The sequence below is a fragment of the Galleria mellonella genome, unplaced genomic scaffold (assembly GCF_026898425.1).
Source record: "Galleria mellonella isolate WM207_F2 unplaced genomic scaffold, CSIRO_AGI_GalMel_v1 utg64, whole genome shotgun sequence".
In the NCBI taxonomy this organism is placed as follows: Eukaryota; Metazoa; Arthropoda; class Insecta; order Lepidoptera; family Pyralidae; genus Galleria; species Galleria mellonella.
Window position 1 is genome coordinate 4,282,843 of NW_026442133.1, and position 18,201 is coordinate 4,301,043.

Consider the following 18,201-nt stretch of genomic DNA (forward strand, 5'->3'; position numbering starts at 1 on the left):
TTCCTTATAAAGGAATTCTTTTATATCCTTATTATAAAGAAATAATTTATTTAATATTTCTTTATAATAAAGATATAAACAAAAGATAGCTAGTATTTACTAATTAGTATTATTATTATTAATTAATATTACTAAAAACACACATAGTCAAATGTGAGCGCCTTACTGGCCATTAAGATAAATTATTTTAATTAAAAAAAAACCACTTATATCCTTTTAACCAGAGTTGTACAAACTGAAGTTTCAAAAATACAGTGTATCGACTCTGTATGACAGTGCCGTGGGCAAGATAAGACGTAGCGGAAAAACCGTACACAATTGGTACATCGTGCAGGTCGCCCTACTACCCTGCAAATTTATATGTCTATCGCGCGGTAGAAACATCCTCTATATCACATATACTTGCTTCTAGGAAACTGTCTTGTTGTAACTTCCTTATTTTTATTATAATCTATTTACTTAACTAAGAATAACAATTTAAGATTGTGTTCCACAAATATAAACCAAGTTCAGTTGTAACGATACCAGTTGTTTTGTTTTAAAAACGAAACCACTGAACTGATTTTATTAAAATTTCTATGAGACTAATCTGTAAATATATCCTTTCTGGTAACTAAAAAATTTTCCAAATCGATTTATAACTAACGAAGTTATAAGGCAACAAACATAAAAAAAATACAACCGAATTGAGGGCCTCCTTCTTGCGGTTGTAAACAATAACTGTACCAAACGGAGTATTTATTAATGTTGCATCAAACACGCATAAATAATATCATACGATTTACACCATATCTTTGTCATTGAACAGCTTATTTAAAATATAATGAACATTCGAACACAAATAATCCAAATAATAATTGTATTTATATATTATATATTTATATATAAAATTCATAATAATTGTTCAATTATTAATAATTAAAATATGCTTACTGCTGCTATATTACTTGCTGTTATATTACAAAAATAAATATTATTTTATTTATTTCATTCCAATAATATGATTATTCACTATTCGTCAATTTCGAATTATTGTTAATGAGAACATTATAATAAACCATTCGGATTAGTTTTTAAAATATCAACCAAAAAAAAACTTTTATCAATATATTTATTTCTTCAATTAACACTACTGATTAATTGAAATTTTCCATTAACCTGAATTTTGGTGTATGTATATTTTAATCAGTATCTTCGCGAATACAGGACCGATTTTAGCCGCCTTGGTTTAGTAATTAATTTTACATTCATTAACTATTTTACATTCTATAACTATTTTTATTCGGTTAATTATTTTTACAATCAATAGTTTACTTCTATGTTGGTCCCGTCCCGTATAAATTTTGTTACGATTGAAGTGTTTTTATTAAACACAATCTTAAATTATAAAGAGTTGTCTAGATAAAATATATAAAAAACAATTTTAAGGTCGTTACTCACAGCGCAGATAAAATATCTCAACAGGAGCGCATTTTACGATATCGCGTTTTATACAAATCAATCGACGTACACGCAGATAATATTATATTTTATCGTCAAGTACCTACTGAATGGTCTGAAAGATATCCAAAGATTTTGTTAATTACAATAAATTCTCATTTTTTTATCAAATTTAATTAAACCATTTTTATAATATTTATACGACTAGCTTTACACCCGCAAATTCGCCCGCGTAGTATTCAATAAAAATGCCTAATTAATTCTTCCTTGTTGCATGAACGCATTAAATTTAACGTCAAACGCTACGCAGCTCACTCACATTTTACTAAAGATAACGTTTAAACTATTTACCAAAATTACTTACTGTATCTATTTTACATAGCCATAGTAATAAAAGCATTTATTTGGATAAAGATTAATTTATAATACCATAAAAGTGCATTATAAATATAACATTGATTTTAATGTTTTGCTACGTTATAATTATATATTGGATTCTTACGCAACTGCAAATTTTTTTAGTACTTTGTAAGACTAACAATTATACTATACCTGCATTATTTTCGTGTAACTCGTAACGGTTTATGCAGCGTACGCCGAAATAACTCTTAAATGGCAGAATACTTTTTTACTTCCTTGACAATTATACTTCGGCCAATTTACACAATATCTTTGTTTATTTTCCCTATGTGGTACCTACATATTAAAATTTTAGTCAAACCCAGATGGTAGTTTTTGTGTGAAAGAGTAACAAACATCGATACATCGATCCATCCATCCATCGTTACAAACTTTCGCATTTTTAATAGTAATATAATAGAATAATTACTAGTATATTTCATTATTAAGTAAAACGTAGTAATAGCGATTTTATACATACATACATATCTGTCACGCCTGTCTCCCATTAGGGTAGGCAGAAACAATGGAACGCCAAATGCTTCGATTCAAACAAACCTCTTTCGCTTCTTCCACATTCATCAATCTTGTCATACACGCTCGTCGGTTACGGGTACTTTTAATTTGGCCCTTCTTCAGCACGTCGCCTATTTGGTCGACATACGTCCGTCTAGGGCGGCCCCTACCGACATTCATTCTTCATTCATTCTTGCTCGATAAATCTCTTTCGTAATTCTTCTTTCATCCATCCTCTCCAAATGACCAAACCAACGCAACATTCCTTTTTCGATTTTGGTCACTACATCGACTTTCAGTCCACACTTCTCTCTAATCACACTGTTTCTTACTCTATCTTTTAAAGTAATACCACACATACTTCTCAAAGCTCTCATCTGTACAGCATTTATCTTACTTTCATGCTTCTTCTGCCATACCCACGATTCGCTTCCATACATGAGTGTTGGTGTCAGTACTCCTTGAATTATAGCAAGGCGAGCTTTGCTCGATACATTTTTACTTGACATAATCGAGAGCAGTGCACCGTTAACACTGTTTCCCGCTTTAACTCTCCTCTCCATATCTCTTTCACACTTCCCATCCCTCGTAAACAAAGAACCTAAATATAGAAACTCACTCACTTGCTCCACTTTTTCATCTCCTATCATAATCTGGCATGCCGTTAAACTTTCATTCCTCTCAAAAACCATTACCTTCGTCTTCTTCGCATTTATTTTCATACCTTTTCTTGCATACGCTTCATTCATTATAGTCACCATTTGTTGTAATTCATACTCCGACGATGCAAAAAGTACTTGGTCGTCGGCGTATAAAAGAGTCTTAAACAGAGACTCATTCATCCTGAATCCACAATTAGATCCTTTCAAATCGGTCAAGCAACTGTCCATAAATAGGTTGAACAGCCAAGGAGACGCTACACAGCCCTGTCTAACACCGCGTTCAATGCCAAACCAGTCTGTATAGACTCCATTTATTCTGACACAGGCATTTGAATCCTTATATAAAGATTTGAATGCCCGTATCAAATGGCTGCTCACCCCATACATTGCCAGTGTTGACCACAGTTCATTCCTCTCCACTCTATCATAAGCCTTTTCAAGGTCAATGAAGGCGCAGAAAACCTTCTGATGTTGAGCTAAGGTTTTCTCTGTTATGCACCTTAAGGAAAAGACTTGATCCGTACATCCCATACCCTTTCGAAACCCTGCTTGCACATCCCAAATTTTACTTTCCGTCTCATTCATCACTCTTTTAATCAAAATCCTAGCATACAATTTGCCTACAACACTAAGAAGGCTTATTCCGCGGAAATTTTTGCACTCCTGCTGTGACCCGCTGCCTTTATATAGTGGCACAATAACAGCTTTAGCGATTTTATATTTTTATAGAATAAATTAAATCATAAACGAAATAAAAAAAAATGTAATGAATTAAATGGAACAGTTCTAAGGAGAGTCTGCAACATGCCAGTAATAATCTCTGATATTTCAAACGTATATATTTACCACACTGATTCTATAAAAAAAATTTATAACATTTACAGGAAACCAACAAGTGGAAATCTATATGTGAACGGCCAATTACGCAACGAAGACACGTTTCGACGGAGATCCTGCTATATCCTGCAGCAGGACCAGGTTCAAGACATGCTGACGATACACGAGTCTCTCACCATCGCCGCTGAACTTAAGTTAGGAAATCACGTCACACAGGAACAGAAGAAAAATAGGGTATGTTTTGGTTTGTTATATTTATTATTTCAGCCGTTAACTATCCACTGCTGGACATAAGCCTTCCCCATAAGGAGAGTTTTGCAAGTAGTTGCTATACTTGGCAGGCAGGTTGGCAACCACAATTAGGCTTTTAGAGATGTTTTAAGAGGGACGCTGCTGCCCATCCCTCGCCCTCTCTTAGTTGTCTCTTACGACACCCACGGGAAAGGAAGGCACATTCTATGCCGGGGTGCACACGACGAATTTTATTATGACCTTAACTTAATAATTTTAAATAGTGGTTCCCAAAAAAAATTACTTCAATTGTAGCAAAACCGTTTGTTTAGATTTAAAATTTCTAAAACTGAACTAATTATGATAAAATTTCTGTTGGAAAAATCTCTAAATATATCCTTTTAATTAAAAAACGAGTTTTTCAAATCTATTCATAACTGGCGGAGTTATGAAGTTTGTTACTTTATAACTATATTAAACACGTAAGAAATACAAACGAATTGAAAAACTCCTTTCTTCTTTCTTTTAAAGTCAGATAAAAATATTACCTATAAGTTGCCTAACTTAGAATAGCAAACAAGCTGAGGACTGAGGTGTTGTGCCTCTATACTCTATAATTTCACTGCCACCCTTCAAACCGAAACACAGCCATATGAACACAACAGAAACTCCAATGAGACAAAAGTAGCCAAGCAAACTACTTTTTATTTGACTTCAGAAAGGAGGTTTTCAATTCCGTTGTACTTTTTTTTCAACTTACTTCGTAATTTCATTAGTTCTAAACTGATTTATAAAATAATTTCTTTACTTTAAAGAAAACATTTAAAATTTGGTTCCAGAAAAAGATTTTTATTTTTAGATTATAATTTTGTGTGTCTCATAAAAAAACCGACTTCAATTGTGACAAAACCAGTTGTATTAACCTAAAAATTAAACTATTGAACCGATTTTGAAATAAAAAAAATAATTTCCCAAAACAATTTACAACTGACTGAGTTATGAGGTCACAAACATAAAAAATACGACTGAATTAGAACCTCTTTCTTTCTTTGTTGGACACCATCTTTAATTAAGTACAAAGTCTCCTCTGTTATAAATAAATATATTGAGATATAAATAAATAAATTTAAGGGAACATTATTTAAATTACCTACATAATTATATCGTTAAAATAATACCAAATTGTAACATTTCGTTTGACCATTGCGTTCCATCTTGCGTTATGTAACCAATGGTATCTAATGACTATTGGTTACATAACGCATCGATTTGATCCCAGCATTCTATTTGCTCATGACATATCATTAGGGTAAATGTTTTGGGTTTTACGTAAGAACTTCTTAATAATATGTATTGAGAACATTACTGTGCTCTCTATTCAGGAAACCTTTGAGATCGGGATAATCAACCTAGTGGTTACTACCTTATAATAGTTTACCCCAAATTTGAGGGTCGGGAACATCAAAAAAATTTTTTTTTACTTTTTCGACAAATGATAGTCTAGGCATATTAATTTATTTTTAAATTTAATTTGAAACCTCTAGAAAATAATATGTGCAAGATTTTTGTTAAGCTATTTTACTTACCTTTTGCTCACCTAACCTAACCTTCAAGAAAAGAGTATATTCCTTTTTAAAAGGCCGGCAGCACACCTGCAATGCCGCTGGTGTTGTGGATGATCATGGGCGGCGTCATTTACCATCAGGTGAGGCGCATGCTCGTTTGCCTCCTGTGTTGTAAAAAAAAATTCTAAGTATTGTTATTGGTGTGTTTCCCAGAACTATAATTAATATTAATTAATTATTTCTCCATTCTTTAGATATAACTTGCATTTTATTCTCCTGATAGTTACTGAAGACTAAATAATTAATCTTTGCTCACTGCAGATACACGAAATCATCACATCACTTAGTCTGGAAGGAGCACGGAACACTAGAGCCGGTGACTTATCTGGGGGACAGAAGAAAAGACTAGCTATAGGACTGGAGCTCATCAGCGATCCACCAGTCATGTTTCTAGACGAACCGACTAGGTATGTAAGTAATTTATATCTATACATCCTGATATCGTAGTTTATCTAACTAGCCAAGGAAAGAAAAAATCAGATTGACTTAGAAGATCGATTGCTCGAGATCAAAAGTTCTAATCTGTGTTTATTTGATGATTTTTTTATATTAATCGATGTAATGTCGTTATCTATTCTAATCACAGTATTATTATTCCTAATATAGATATATTAAATGTGAAATTGAGTTTATTTTTTGTTTAACCAATCTTTATTTGGCATACGTATAATATATTTTATGCGGAGAAGGATATAAGTTTTTTTTTATTCTGGTTACACGAACGAACTCGCAGACACACCTTTATAATTGTAAGAGTGCTATTGGGCAGCACGTAAATAAATAAGTAATATGGCGACAATAAACTGTCAAAAATGTGTTAAATTGTGCAGTCGAATTTCTTGTAATCTTAATACGCCCACTTATGCTACTTGATATATTTAATAAATAACATTGATAGGTATTAGGTAAGTAGATTTTTTATCAAAATTATTCATTTAATAATAAAACAATAAATTAATATACTACAGTAATATATTAATTAACACATAAATCTCTTTGTCTAGTGATTTGTTTATTTTATGCACTGTTATTTCAATATATACATGTCATTCAAAGATAATTCAGAAATCGTGGTAACCAAAATATACTTTAAACAATTGAAGTGTATAATCATATTTTTCTTAATCATTTTAACCGTTCATTATAAATATGGACCCCTCATCCATAATAAGAACCGCTCACATTATCCTAAAATAATACATTGCTATGACCTCCAAAACATTCAGAAATCCTCAAAACAGTGAACCAGCATTAAAAATATAGTATATATAACTCGCCCAGCCTTTCAACCAATAAGCTTCTCACGCTGAATGTGTAGTTTTAACGAACTAGTATATTTACATTAACAGACAAAGGAAATCCTATTATAATTTATATACACTTATACAGTGTGGTTTTTAACTCCCCAGGAAACTTCTGCCCTTTTGGGTGAAGCTATGCGATCTGTGTTAACCCGAAAAATAGAACCCAATTTACATTTAGAACTCACACTATAGCTGAATAACACGACTTGTCTAGTCGTGTTCTTTACCTAGTGGAAGGGTCACCCTGTAATATTTTTATCGATAAATTATAAGCCATATTAATTTACTGTATGTTGTTACCTATAAACCGTAGAGGGCACTACGTTACATGGATATAAAAGTTTATTTATTGTCTTTTGATGAATGGTATCTGTATATTATGATAATAAAATGTAACAGACAATGAATCATCAACCGTCTTTTCTGATAATAACTGCTACTTGTACTAATACAGGGTATAGTAATATACAGGGTGAAATCCAAAACGTTAGCAGTACGTCAAACGAAAAATCTACCATTGCTGTAGAATATGGTAGACTAGAAAATTTATGAAACAAATATTGAAAATATACAAAAAAATTAAATCTCCTACACTAATTCAACTGTCTTGTCGTCCTGACATAAATTGGGCCACTCTTTTTTTTCATAAGTGTCGTAAGAGGCGACATAGGGAAGTTAGTTATCGAGGGATGGGCAGCAACGTCCTTCTTAAAACATAAGCCAAAGCCGAACTGCGGTTTCCAACCCATCTATCAAGCGTGGCAATTACTGGTAGAACTTCCCTTGTAGAGAAGGTGTGGACAGTTAACGGCCGATATAATAATAATAGTTCTAATTTAACACCTGAACGCGCCGTGAAACTATTGGAAACTTAAAATATTTTATTATTATTCAGTCCACGTTTCTTTAGTCACAATGATAAGTTTCAGAAATAGTGTTAACTGTTCAAGAATGCTAACAATTTCAATTTCACCCTGTGTATTGTATTTAGTGATATATAAAGTACACCTTTATCGCTAAATTAAATACAACTGTAATTAAATATAATATTATTTATATAAAACAGATAAAGTATTCCGGTATAAATAAAAACAAATCCTTTCTTTCAAATAAGTATATGTACTCTTACAATATATAAAGTGCTAGTTTTATCAATTCTTTAAACTTATACCTTACATTCACTTTATAATTATTTATCTGAGCGTAAATTCTACATTTAAATTTAGTATACTTTTAAAATTTCAAATAGTTTATTTTTTATTAGGAACACTGTAAGTTTATAAAATCACTTTCACACACTAATTTCCCTATGGAATGAAATGACCTAAGGAAATTTGATGATATTACATGTGAAACATCGCCTATGTAAACTAATGTTACCTAGATATTCCTAATCGAATAGTACTCATAATCTTGAATGCAGTATCGCATAAATTTAAAACCTTTATGTTTAAATCGATCTCGTGAACGCGCAGTTTATGTAAAAAGAACAATTTTTTTTTATTTTTGATTGAATATACTACAAGTATGTTAATTATAAAGTGCGAAAATACCCGGAAAACTAACTACAAAGAACGAGTTAGTTTGTCCGTGTATTTACTAGTGGCTAAACGTAATAGCGAACCTCATTCTCACCTATCATCATTGACTGATGTCCCGCCAGCGTATACCAATAGTGTAGATTGGTGATATTATTTCAATAATTACCAAAATTTTACTTACAAAATTTTTATTAACGGATCATCCATTAGCAAAGATTTAAAAATAGATAAAATATATCTATTGTGCTAATAAATAAAAATAAAATAGTAATCCTGCCTGTGCAAGAACTCAAATCTGTTAGCCCGTCTGCGTCGTGACGAATTGAACCGCATTGCGTCAATTTTAATCTTGTACCCTTGACACTACAAGTAGACCTATTTAATAATTATTTTGTCAAAGTCATTAATAATTTAATATAGATAAGAGCATAATTTATGAGCTTATTAATACATACACATTGAATAATGATAGAAATGATCGAACTCGTCAGAACTCGAAGCCCATCTGTGCAGAAACATTTAACAATGAAACGCAATAATACGCATGAATAAATATTAATATAAAGACAATTAGCAGCTCATATTACAGTATTCTAATTTGTTCTGAGAAAGAAGCTAGTAGGTGCTTATTTAAATAATTAAACTAATTTAATGACTTTCGATTGTTTCGAAACTACAATTTAATATGTATATTTTTTACACCTTTTCGATGCTACTAGCATAGAGCTACTAAAAATGAAGATTTTTTTTAATTAAGCTGATATATGAAAATGAGATTATGTAAAGATTTTACTTGGTCTTAGTAAATTGAGAAAAGTTTTTGTTTGGTGTTAACCTCAGATTTGGTTCATCTGCTTATCAAATTCGTTTTAATCTGTAGATACAGCTGTTTAAGCATAATTAATTAATTAGTATCCAAATATACTATAAACTTTCGCTTTCACGATATTGCTAGTCTTTACCTTCGACTTTAGTTGCGATTCTTAGTTTATGACAACTACTCTATTTATCGGTTCCACAACTATCGTATCTTTCAAGCTGGGACTAACCATATACATTATCAAAATTGTACTAAAATCGATTAAACGGTTTCGGAGATTAACGTAGTAGATTGATTACTATAAATAATGTGTCTGTCACTACATTTCTACATGCAAGATAATGTTAATAGATTAGTATAAAATATGGTTATTGATAAAAAAGATTTGTCAGTTGTTCATCGGTTGCGGTTACATTTTAAATAATAATAACAGTTAATACTTAGATCTTCATCATTACCTTGCCTTTTCCTATTTATTTGAAATCGGCACAGTATGTTTTCTCCTTCCACGAGACATTATCAGTCATCATACCTGGGCTCACTCCTCTTTTAAATATATAGTCTTGTACACATTCCATCCATTTTTTGATCATCCTCTTTTTTATATCTATGCACTTAAAACATGACTTTCATACGTAATGCTTAAGTTACTGACAGTAAATCCTTTTAGATAAAATAAAATAATTCCTAATCGGTTTATAGCTGACGAAGTTATGAGGTAACGAACATAAAAAATACTGAATTTAGAAACTTCTCCATTTTTGAAGATGGTTGAAAATACAGTAAATCTTACTGGACAAAAGTTATTAAAGTAAAATTCTTTCCAATTTTCAGTGGCCTCGACATCTCAATATCAAAACAAATGTTATACTTGCTGCATCTACTGGCTAGACAAGGGCGGACAGTGGTAATCACCATGCACCAGCCATCTGCCACTCTGTTACGTATGGTGGATCGGCTGTACACAGTGGTGGGGGGCAGATGTGCCTACACAGGTTCAGTGGACTGCCTGATACCGTATTTAAAACAAATGAATCTAATATGCCCACCATATCATAATCCTGTGGATTTTCGTAAGTATATTTTTAATACATGATAAGTATATTTTTAAATGAAAAAAGTTACGTATAACTATATAAAATTCCTAAGAACTCTGTAATAATGAAAAATATCATTAACCAACCAAATGAATCCCAGAGACTTAGTATTTGCAAAATAAAACCCCAATAAAAATGCTCTTCTAACAACAATAGTCCCGATGAGTTGCTTGACGCGGAAAATAGAGTCCAATTTACATTGCTGTTCTAACTTCGAAGACCATTGTGTAAGTGTCTAATACCTTTGGAAATGATAAGACACCTGCCTGTCTACGTAAGCAGATAGTATTTATAATAGATAACCTTATCTAAATAGCTAGCTACGAGTAGTATGTTATCTAATATGTCAGTCAGGTCACCATTTGTTCACATCTTGTTTCAGTCATCGAAATATGTGCAGAGAATGCTAACCAATTAGTAAATTCTTCGCAAAATGGAAAAAATGAAGAATGGAATGTTACTAACGAGACTGATAATAGATTTAAAGGTATATTATTCATATTAAAAATTTATAAACTATCTTACTTACCAAACGCAAACAAATAACCACTGTACTCGATTAATCAAAAATTCAACAATCACTACTCTCTTATCTGTATTTGGAATAAATAATATTTATAAATACTATTAACTTTTATATTTGTATATAAATAATATGTAATAATTAAAGAAATAAATGTACCTAAAATGTATTTATTTCTTTACTTATTATGTTGCATGCTGTATTCATATGCGAGTACCTAATTTTACATTTAGAAACAAATTTAAGACAACTTTTTCATTGTTAGGAATAGATTTGATTATTTGCTATAACTATTCTCAGATCAATTATTAAAATTTGTAATAATTAAAAACTACCGATACGTAAACTTTAAAACGTACAATATTTTTCAGAATCCGTAAGAAGCGGTGAGGTGTTCCTGACTACATTGCCTTCACCAAAGGAAGATCCCACCAACAAAATACTATTAGCTTTAAAAAGTACATATTCAACGTCATATTGGAAACAATTCACTACATTAACAAGAAGATCTATTTTGGTAAAATATCAGAATTAATATATTTTTTAATACATGAATACGAACTGATTCACTAGCTAATGATGTACAATGGCAGGACACCAGAGGATGATAGGATTGGGACGAAATCAGATCAATTGACCCGACATAATAAATTAATCACAACAGTTTCCAAAGTTTCTTAACAAAGTAAATTATAAACAATGAGAACGCAAATTTTTCCCTAAAATGATAATTTGAATTTATTTTACAATATTTAATCAGACAGATCTTTATTAGATTTCTTTAACAAAAACCTAACTGTAGTTTTCAACCCGCTTACTAAACGTGGCATTTATTGACAAAATCAAAATTCTGGGGGAAGCCTATGTTCAGAGAAATAACTAACTTATATGATAATAAAGGCTTAAATTTACTATATACCGCTGCACTTTTCTAATATCCAGTCAAAATTTAATCATGATTAAATGCATTAAAAGCATTTATAATAAATCAATAATTATAATTATGAATAAATGTACATAGTTCTTTAGATAAGCAAGCAACTATATGTTTAGAGGTATTAATCTACGGTTCTGGAAACATAGTCTAATAACGAAGTGAAACATTACGAATTTTAAATAAGATCAGTCGTGGATATACATCTATCACTGATAATTTGGAATTTCATTATAAAATAATATTCATAATATAAAATACAGCCAGATTTCTTATAGAAAATCATTTTCCTATTTGTTACTATAACTAAGCAATAAAATCTACCTATCGTCCGCTTAGAGACAATGACATAATGAAATACTTTTAAAAAAACTTTATGCAACTTATACAGACAATGAAATATAATATTATAACACTATTGTCTATAGATTCTGTACTAATCCTCATCCTTACTAATATTATAAAATTGAAAGTATGTTTGTTTATTACTATTTAATATAGTACGCGTACGAGTACTATATGGGATGGAGAAGGATATAGACTACTTTTTATCCTATTCAGTAAACGTATCTTGGTTACGCGAACGAAGTCGCGAGTTAAAGCTAGTATTATATGTGAACTGTGATAGTTTAAATTTAATACATTGACAATTCTTTGACGTACAGCTCATACATTTCTGTTATTTTTACGAAAAATATATATATTTTAACTCATTATTTTTCAGTCTATATGGCGAAACCCAGCCTTCACAATCATAATCACTGGAATCCATTGCTCGATGGCGTTATTTGTAGGTTTGCTCTTCTATAATATTGGTGGTGATGCCAAATACATAAGGGATAACTTCAGCATGCTCAACTACTGCCTCATGTTCCTTATGTTCACTGCCTTCAGTGCTGTTACTATTACTTGTAAGTTCACGATAACGATGTATTTCAAATTTTCTCTCGCTTATTATTTATAATCTCGATAATGGCATCAAAATTTAATAATTATTATATAACGATTTAATTTTATCCAATAATAAAAAAGAATATTAACCCTACATCAAATAGAGCGATAATCTCCAAGGAACTACAGAGTGAATGGATGCAAGTCTTTCAGGACTACTTGTAGTCCCTTTGTTCTATGTTTATCAGATGGCTATTGTTTAATAATTGGATTTTATTATAATGATGGGTATAATAATGTATTTACATACGATATATTTTTAATATGAAAGAATTTTCTGATGGAGATTTGATTTATTTATTAAATCAACTATGTGATTACAATATGCAAATATTTTTTCAAAAATATTTTTTGTCACTTTCAGTTCCTTTGCAAATACCAGTGATTAGAAGAGAGCATTTTAACCGCTGGTACTCAACAAGTACATATTTCATTTCTACATTGATATCAACATTGCCTACTCAGACAGTATGCACGCTCACCTACGCATGTATCGCATACTGGCTCACAGGCCAGCCGGCAGAGTCGAAGAGGTTCCTCACTTTCTGCTTGACACTTTTAATGGTGTCGTATGTTGCTGTTTGCATTGGTTTGCTCAACGGTGCCCTGTTTAATGTAAAGGTAAATGTTCGAACACAAACGAGTTTGTTCAATTTGTTTTTCTTGTCTCTCTCTTTGCCTACATACGATCTCCCATAATTTTCTCATTATTCTACTGTAAGCCAGGGTCTACAGCTGCAAACCCATTAACGGAATGCCTGGTGAAGCTTATATTACTCGTAATCTTAAACTTATATAATACGATATTATAATGTTATAACAAATTTAAATAAAAAAAAAACTAGTCAAACCATAATATCTTGCACGCATACATTTTAATGTAAAGAAAACAAAAGTTATGATTTTTGAAAAAGCAATTTCAGAACTACTACATAAAATTTTGTACCTTGTGGCTGTGGATTATGCAAAGATAAAAATTATAGCCTGTATACAACTTCATAATTATTTACACGCTATACGTAAACTAAAATCACTTAGGTATGTAAAAAAAGATTGAAAGTAGAATAAATGGTCGCGTACAATGAAGTTTCAAAGGAATTTTCTCCCGCGAATTTGCGAATCGGCGCCTGCCGAGGTTTTCCCTAGAGACTACAGTGTGGGATTCTTCAAAAAGGATATATTAAGGTTTCTTCAAGGTAGGCACCGCACGTGACACCCATAGTATTGCAGGCGTTCTTAGGCTACAGTGATCGTTTACCATTAGACGATATGTATGTTCATTTGCTACCTTTGTGGTATAAAAAAAATGCAATAACAATGAGAGCACTGCGAAAAACTTGCAGAATAAAGCTCGTAGACCGCATTCCGGTAAGTATAAATGTGGATTGGTTTAAAAAATTTGAAAAAAACAGATAAAAACTAGTAGACTATGATTGGAGATTAGTTTAAAGATGTTGATGTCCCCTTCGGCGATTAGCTGATAATATTTATATCTCATTTCAGAATGGTGTAGTCGTCGGCCCGTTCTTCATAATGCCGTTCACCATCTTCTCTGGTTTCTTTCTCCGATACAGTGATGCACCATTTTTCTTTAGATGGCTATTCAGTATTTCATTTCTAAAACATGGTTTAGTAGGTTTAGTATTTGCGATATTAGGAATGGATCGACCAAAACTCCCATGCTCTGATGTCTACTGTCATTATACCTCACCGAAACAATTCATAACAGATATGGAACTAGTTACAGACAACTTCACATTTGTAGCAGTACCATTGTTTTGTATCGGATTATTTGTTTTTATATGTTCATATTTTATATTAAGAATTCGGCTCAGGAATAAATGGTAAGTTTGTGTATTAACTTACCATAAAATACAAAAGTAGATATGTACGAAACAAATTCTTGTGACAATTTAATAGTATATATTTTTTTGTATTTAGAATATAAGTAGTTAGTGTAATATAGTATAATTGGTGACACTTATTTCAGAAGATAATTGGAAGGCAAAAGTCAATTAAGCCAGTGTATAAAACTGTTAATAAAAATATGGTAGATACCAAATTGGTACAAGTTTATTTTCTTATATTAATCTTAAATTTATCTAATTTTTACAAATAAAGTTTATTAATAGCAAAACTGAAGTTAATATTATTTATATGAATAAAACCAAAACGCTTTGTTTTAACAAGCTAGTCGAATTGTCATTACATATATTTGTAACTAAAACAAAGTCCATATTCTAAGATAAATTAGTCATAAATCAGTTAGGTTGAGGAATTTTTTTATTTTATAAATTTTAATTAACGTACTTATTTTTAGTAATGTTACATTCCATATTTAAAAAGCAGAAAAAAAAATTTGGTGTTAAGTCTGCCAAATGTGCGTAGAATTTTTTTGTGCATTAAAGTTTAAATAAATAAAACCATTTTGTATTTAAATGTCAAAAACAAAATTAGGGTTTTAGAGTCAAAATTTTCATATGCTGGTAAAAATGACGTTTACGCAATATGCAACATTTGCAATCCAATTAAAATTTGTATTCGATATGTAAACCTTCTGTATTTGTCGCAAGGCTCAACTTAGATAAATAAGTCTCAGATCTAAATTAAATATTTTTATATTATTTATTTAGAAATAATATTTCGCTCATGCCCATGTCAGATATATTGTCCTTATCAAACTTCATAATCTTGGATATTTCACGATCACTGCTGTCTACATATTCAGATTTTATTAAAAAATATCATACTCAATCTTATGTGTATCAATAGTCGAACTCTCTTAATTGAACTGTAATATATTTTTCATTTGTAAAAATGCCAAAAGTACACTACGTACGTGCTTAGCATTAATCTGTGATGTAGAACATTATACAGTAATTTTAAGTATAATAAATAAAAGAAAAATAGCAAACCGTCTGGGTGACATGGTAATAAAAAGCTAATATATATAACGGGAGGTACCTCTACGTAGCAATAGGACGGTGATGATAATGATGATAAAGGACGATTAAAATCTTTGAAATCCGTCTGATGACTGTGATATCCCTACTATGGCTTACTAACTCAATCAGTTTTCACTTTAAGATAATTCAGAAATTTTTATACGTCCTTGAGTATAAATTATTTCAATAGTCAATAGAATAATAGCATATTATTATATAATAAATAACACGAAATGTTGAAAATAAATTATAATATACTGTGTATAGTTTCCAAATTAATTTTGAAATATAAACATCGAATAAGCTTTGTCATTAATATTAAAACATACGGAGTCAATCAATAAGTATTTATTCGTGTAGTGATTACATAATGTTACCACATTTTAGATGAATAGTAAAACCGTTGCATTACTGTTGTTTATCTACTCATTTCCCAATAAATGACTGTCGAGAATTTTTTTTTTTGTTCAAAATATAATAAAAACATAATATTGACAACAGCACATTGATAATGTGTGAATCTTTTTTTTTATAAAAATATTAAAATTATATAAAAATCTAATACTAATTCAATACGTATGAATAGTAGATATTGTATTATTCGAATTATTGTACAAAAATAAACTCTCGGGTAAAGATTTTCGAATAAAAAAAAATTATCATACCTAGTCGATAGATACGTTTGAAATTTTTACATCTTGAATGTAAAGGGATAGATACTAGAATTATTACTTTGTTATCAATTGCATTTTTTTCCTAATATAACAATTTATTTTAAATTTTATTTAATTTGATCTATATCTACAGGTAATGAGTTTGTAATGTGATATGACAAAGGGCAATGCACCATTGTCACTATTGCAACATTGAGTAAAATTGATGCTAGATTAATAAGATATCCGATTCGAATCCTAATAATGATCCTAGATGACAACAATTATGAAATAAACATATTATATGGGTAGACATTATATGGATACATATTATATAAGAACTGTATAAAGTTGTCATGTTTATTTTTTACTTAAAGTTGCTACTCAAATAGCTTGTACTATACTTCAACGGTGTAAGTAGCGTTAAGTTTTTAAAATCTATTGTGTATTACAAATATGTGGTTCATATAATGGTAAATAATTATATCTGCCTATTAGGATACTAGAAAAATGTAGACAGTGTATATTAAATAATCAATAAATAATAACTTTATAGTACAAATTGTATCAACTATCCACTCACAAATGTGAAATCTTAAAAAAATATAATATATTTTTAATTATTGGGCGCGATTCTGAGACACTATTTCGCTAAACTTATCTCTTGACCTTATATTTTAATTTGATTGTTTTGCAAAATTACTGTTATGTAAAATTATCAAGTTTAAATGTTAGAGATAAATTAAAAGAAATGATACCTCAGAACTGGCCCCATTATATACTTAGTCGGTTCTCATTTATAGTCAGCAATGACTTTTACTTTTTTTTATCGCAGTCTTGCCATACGTTTACTTTATACTGTTGATACATTCCGTAATACTACATGTATTATTGTATAGCATAGCTTAAGTAATGGTGCATGTATTTTTTACCTACCTATACGTTGTGAAGGAAGAATATTTATATTATAATTGTAATAAAAATTATGACTTTTTTGTTTCTTTACGATATTTTGTTTTCATTTTTATAACTAAAATTAAATTTCAATAAAAAAAATAAAATCATTAAAAAAAAAGTGGAAAACTTTGTAAAAAAAATGTTCTACATAGATTCACAAAATTCCGTTCCACAAATATTTCTGCCATAAAGCAGTAGTGTCTATATGCCAATATTTTAGTTTTTAGGAATGGTATATAATATTTAAATGACAGGGTATGGAGACATAATACCTTCATCCTTATAAATGGTGGTTCTTATACACGTTTAGTGGATCTTAAGAGAATACCTTCTCGGATGCTACTATATTCTCAAATATATTGAAACATCAAGTTCAATCAAATATGAATGATTTGTATAAATGCGTGTAACGCAGCGCCATCTAGTCATGTACAATTTACCTTTTTAATTGCATCCAATCAAAGATGTACCAAATTTTTTTTTTACAACACAGGGGTCAAATAAGCAAGCGGCTTACGAGGTCAATATTAAAATACTGCCTGGTTCCCGCAGCTTTACCTTCGTGGATCAGTACATAAAATATCCTATATATTAAATTGAGATATAACCATGTACCAGATTTGTTTAACGCTTTAATTGCTGAAACTAACTGATAAAAACAACATTTTAAATCTTAAGCGTTATTAAATAGCAAACATATAAACATCCAAAAAAACATCCTTACAAACTTTCACATTTATAAAATTTATACTACTTTGGTGACAAA

General features: G+C 30.4%; 1 protein-coding gene across 3 annotated transcripts in view; it reads left to right on the top strand.

Annotated features, from left to right (window-relative positions):
- LOC113512312 (ATP-binding cassette subfamily G member 4-like) overlaps positions 1–17,483 on the top strand; it is a 43,283-nt gene extending 25,800 nt beyond the window's left edge. For all 3 annotated transcript variants that reach the window (XM_026896110.3, XM_052900102.1, XM_052900101.1), the window contains 8 exons: positions 3,902–4,088; positions 5,972–6,117; positions 10,210–10,448; positions 10,855–10,959; positions 11,367–11,512; positions 12,654–12,840; positions 13,245–13,501; positions 14,384–17,483. In XM_026896110.3, coding sequence (XP_026751911.1) covers positions 3,902–4,088; positions 5,972–6,117; positions 10,210–10,448; positions 10,855–10,959; positions 11,367–11,512; positions 12,654–12,840; positions 13,245–13,501; positions 14,384–14,728 — 1,612 coding nt within the window. In that variant the 3' untranslated portion in view covers positions 14,729–17,483. The remainder of the gene's footprint in view (positions 1–3,901; positions 4,089–5,971; positions 6,118–10,209; positions 10,449–10,854; positions 10,960–11,366; positions 11,513–12,653; positions 12,841–13,244; positions 13,502–14,383) is intronic.
- Positions 17,484–18,201: the final 718 nt, after the last annotated feature.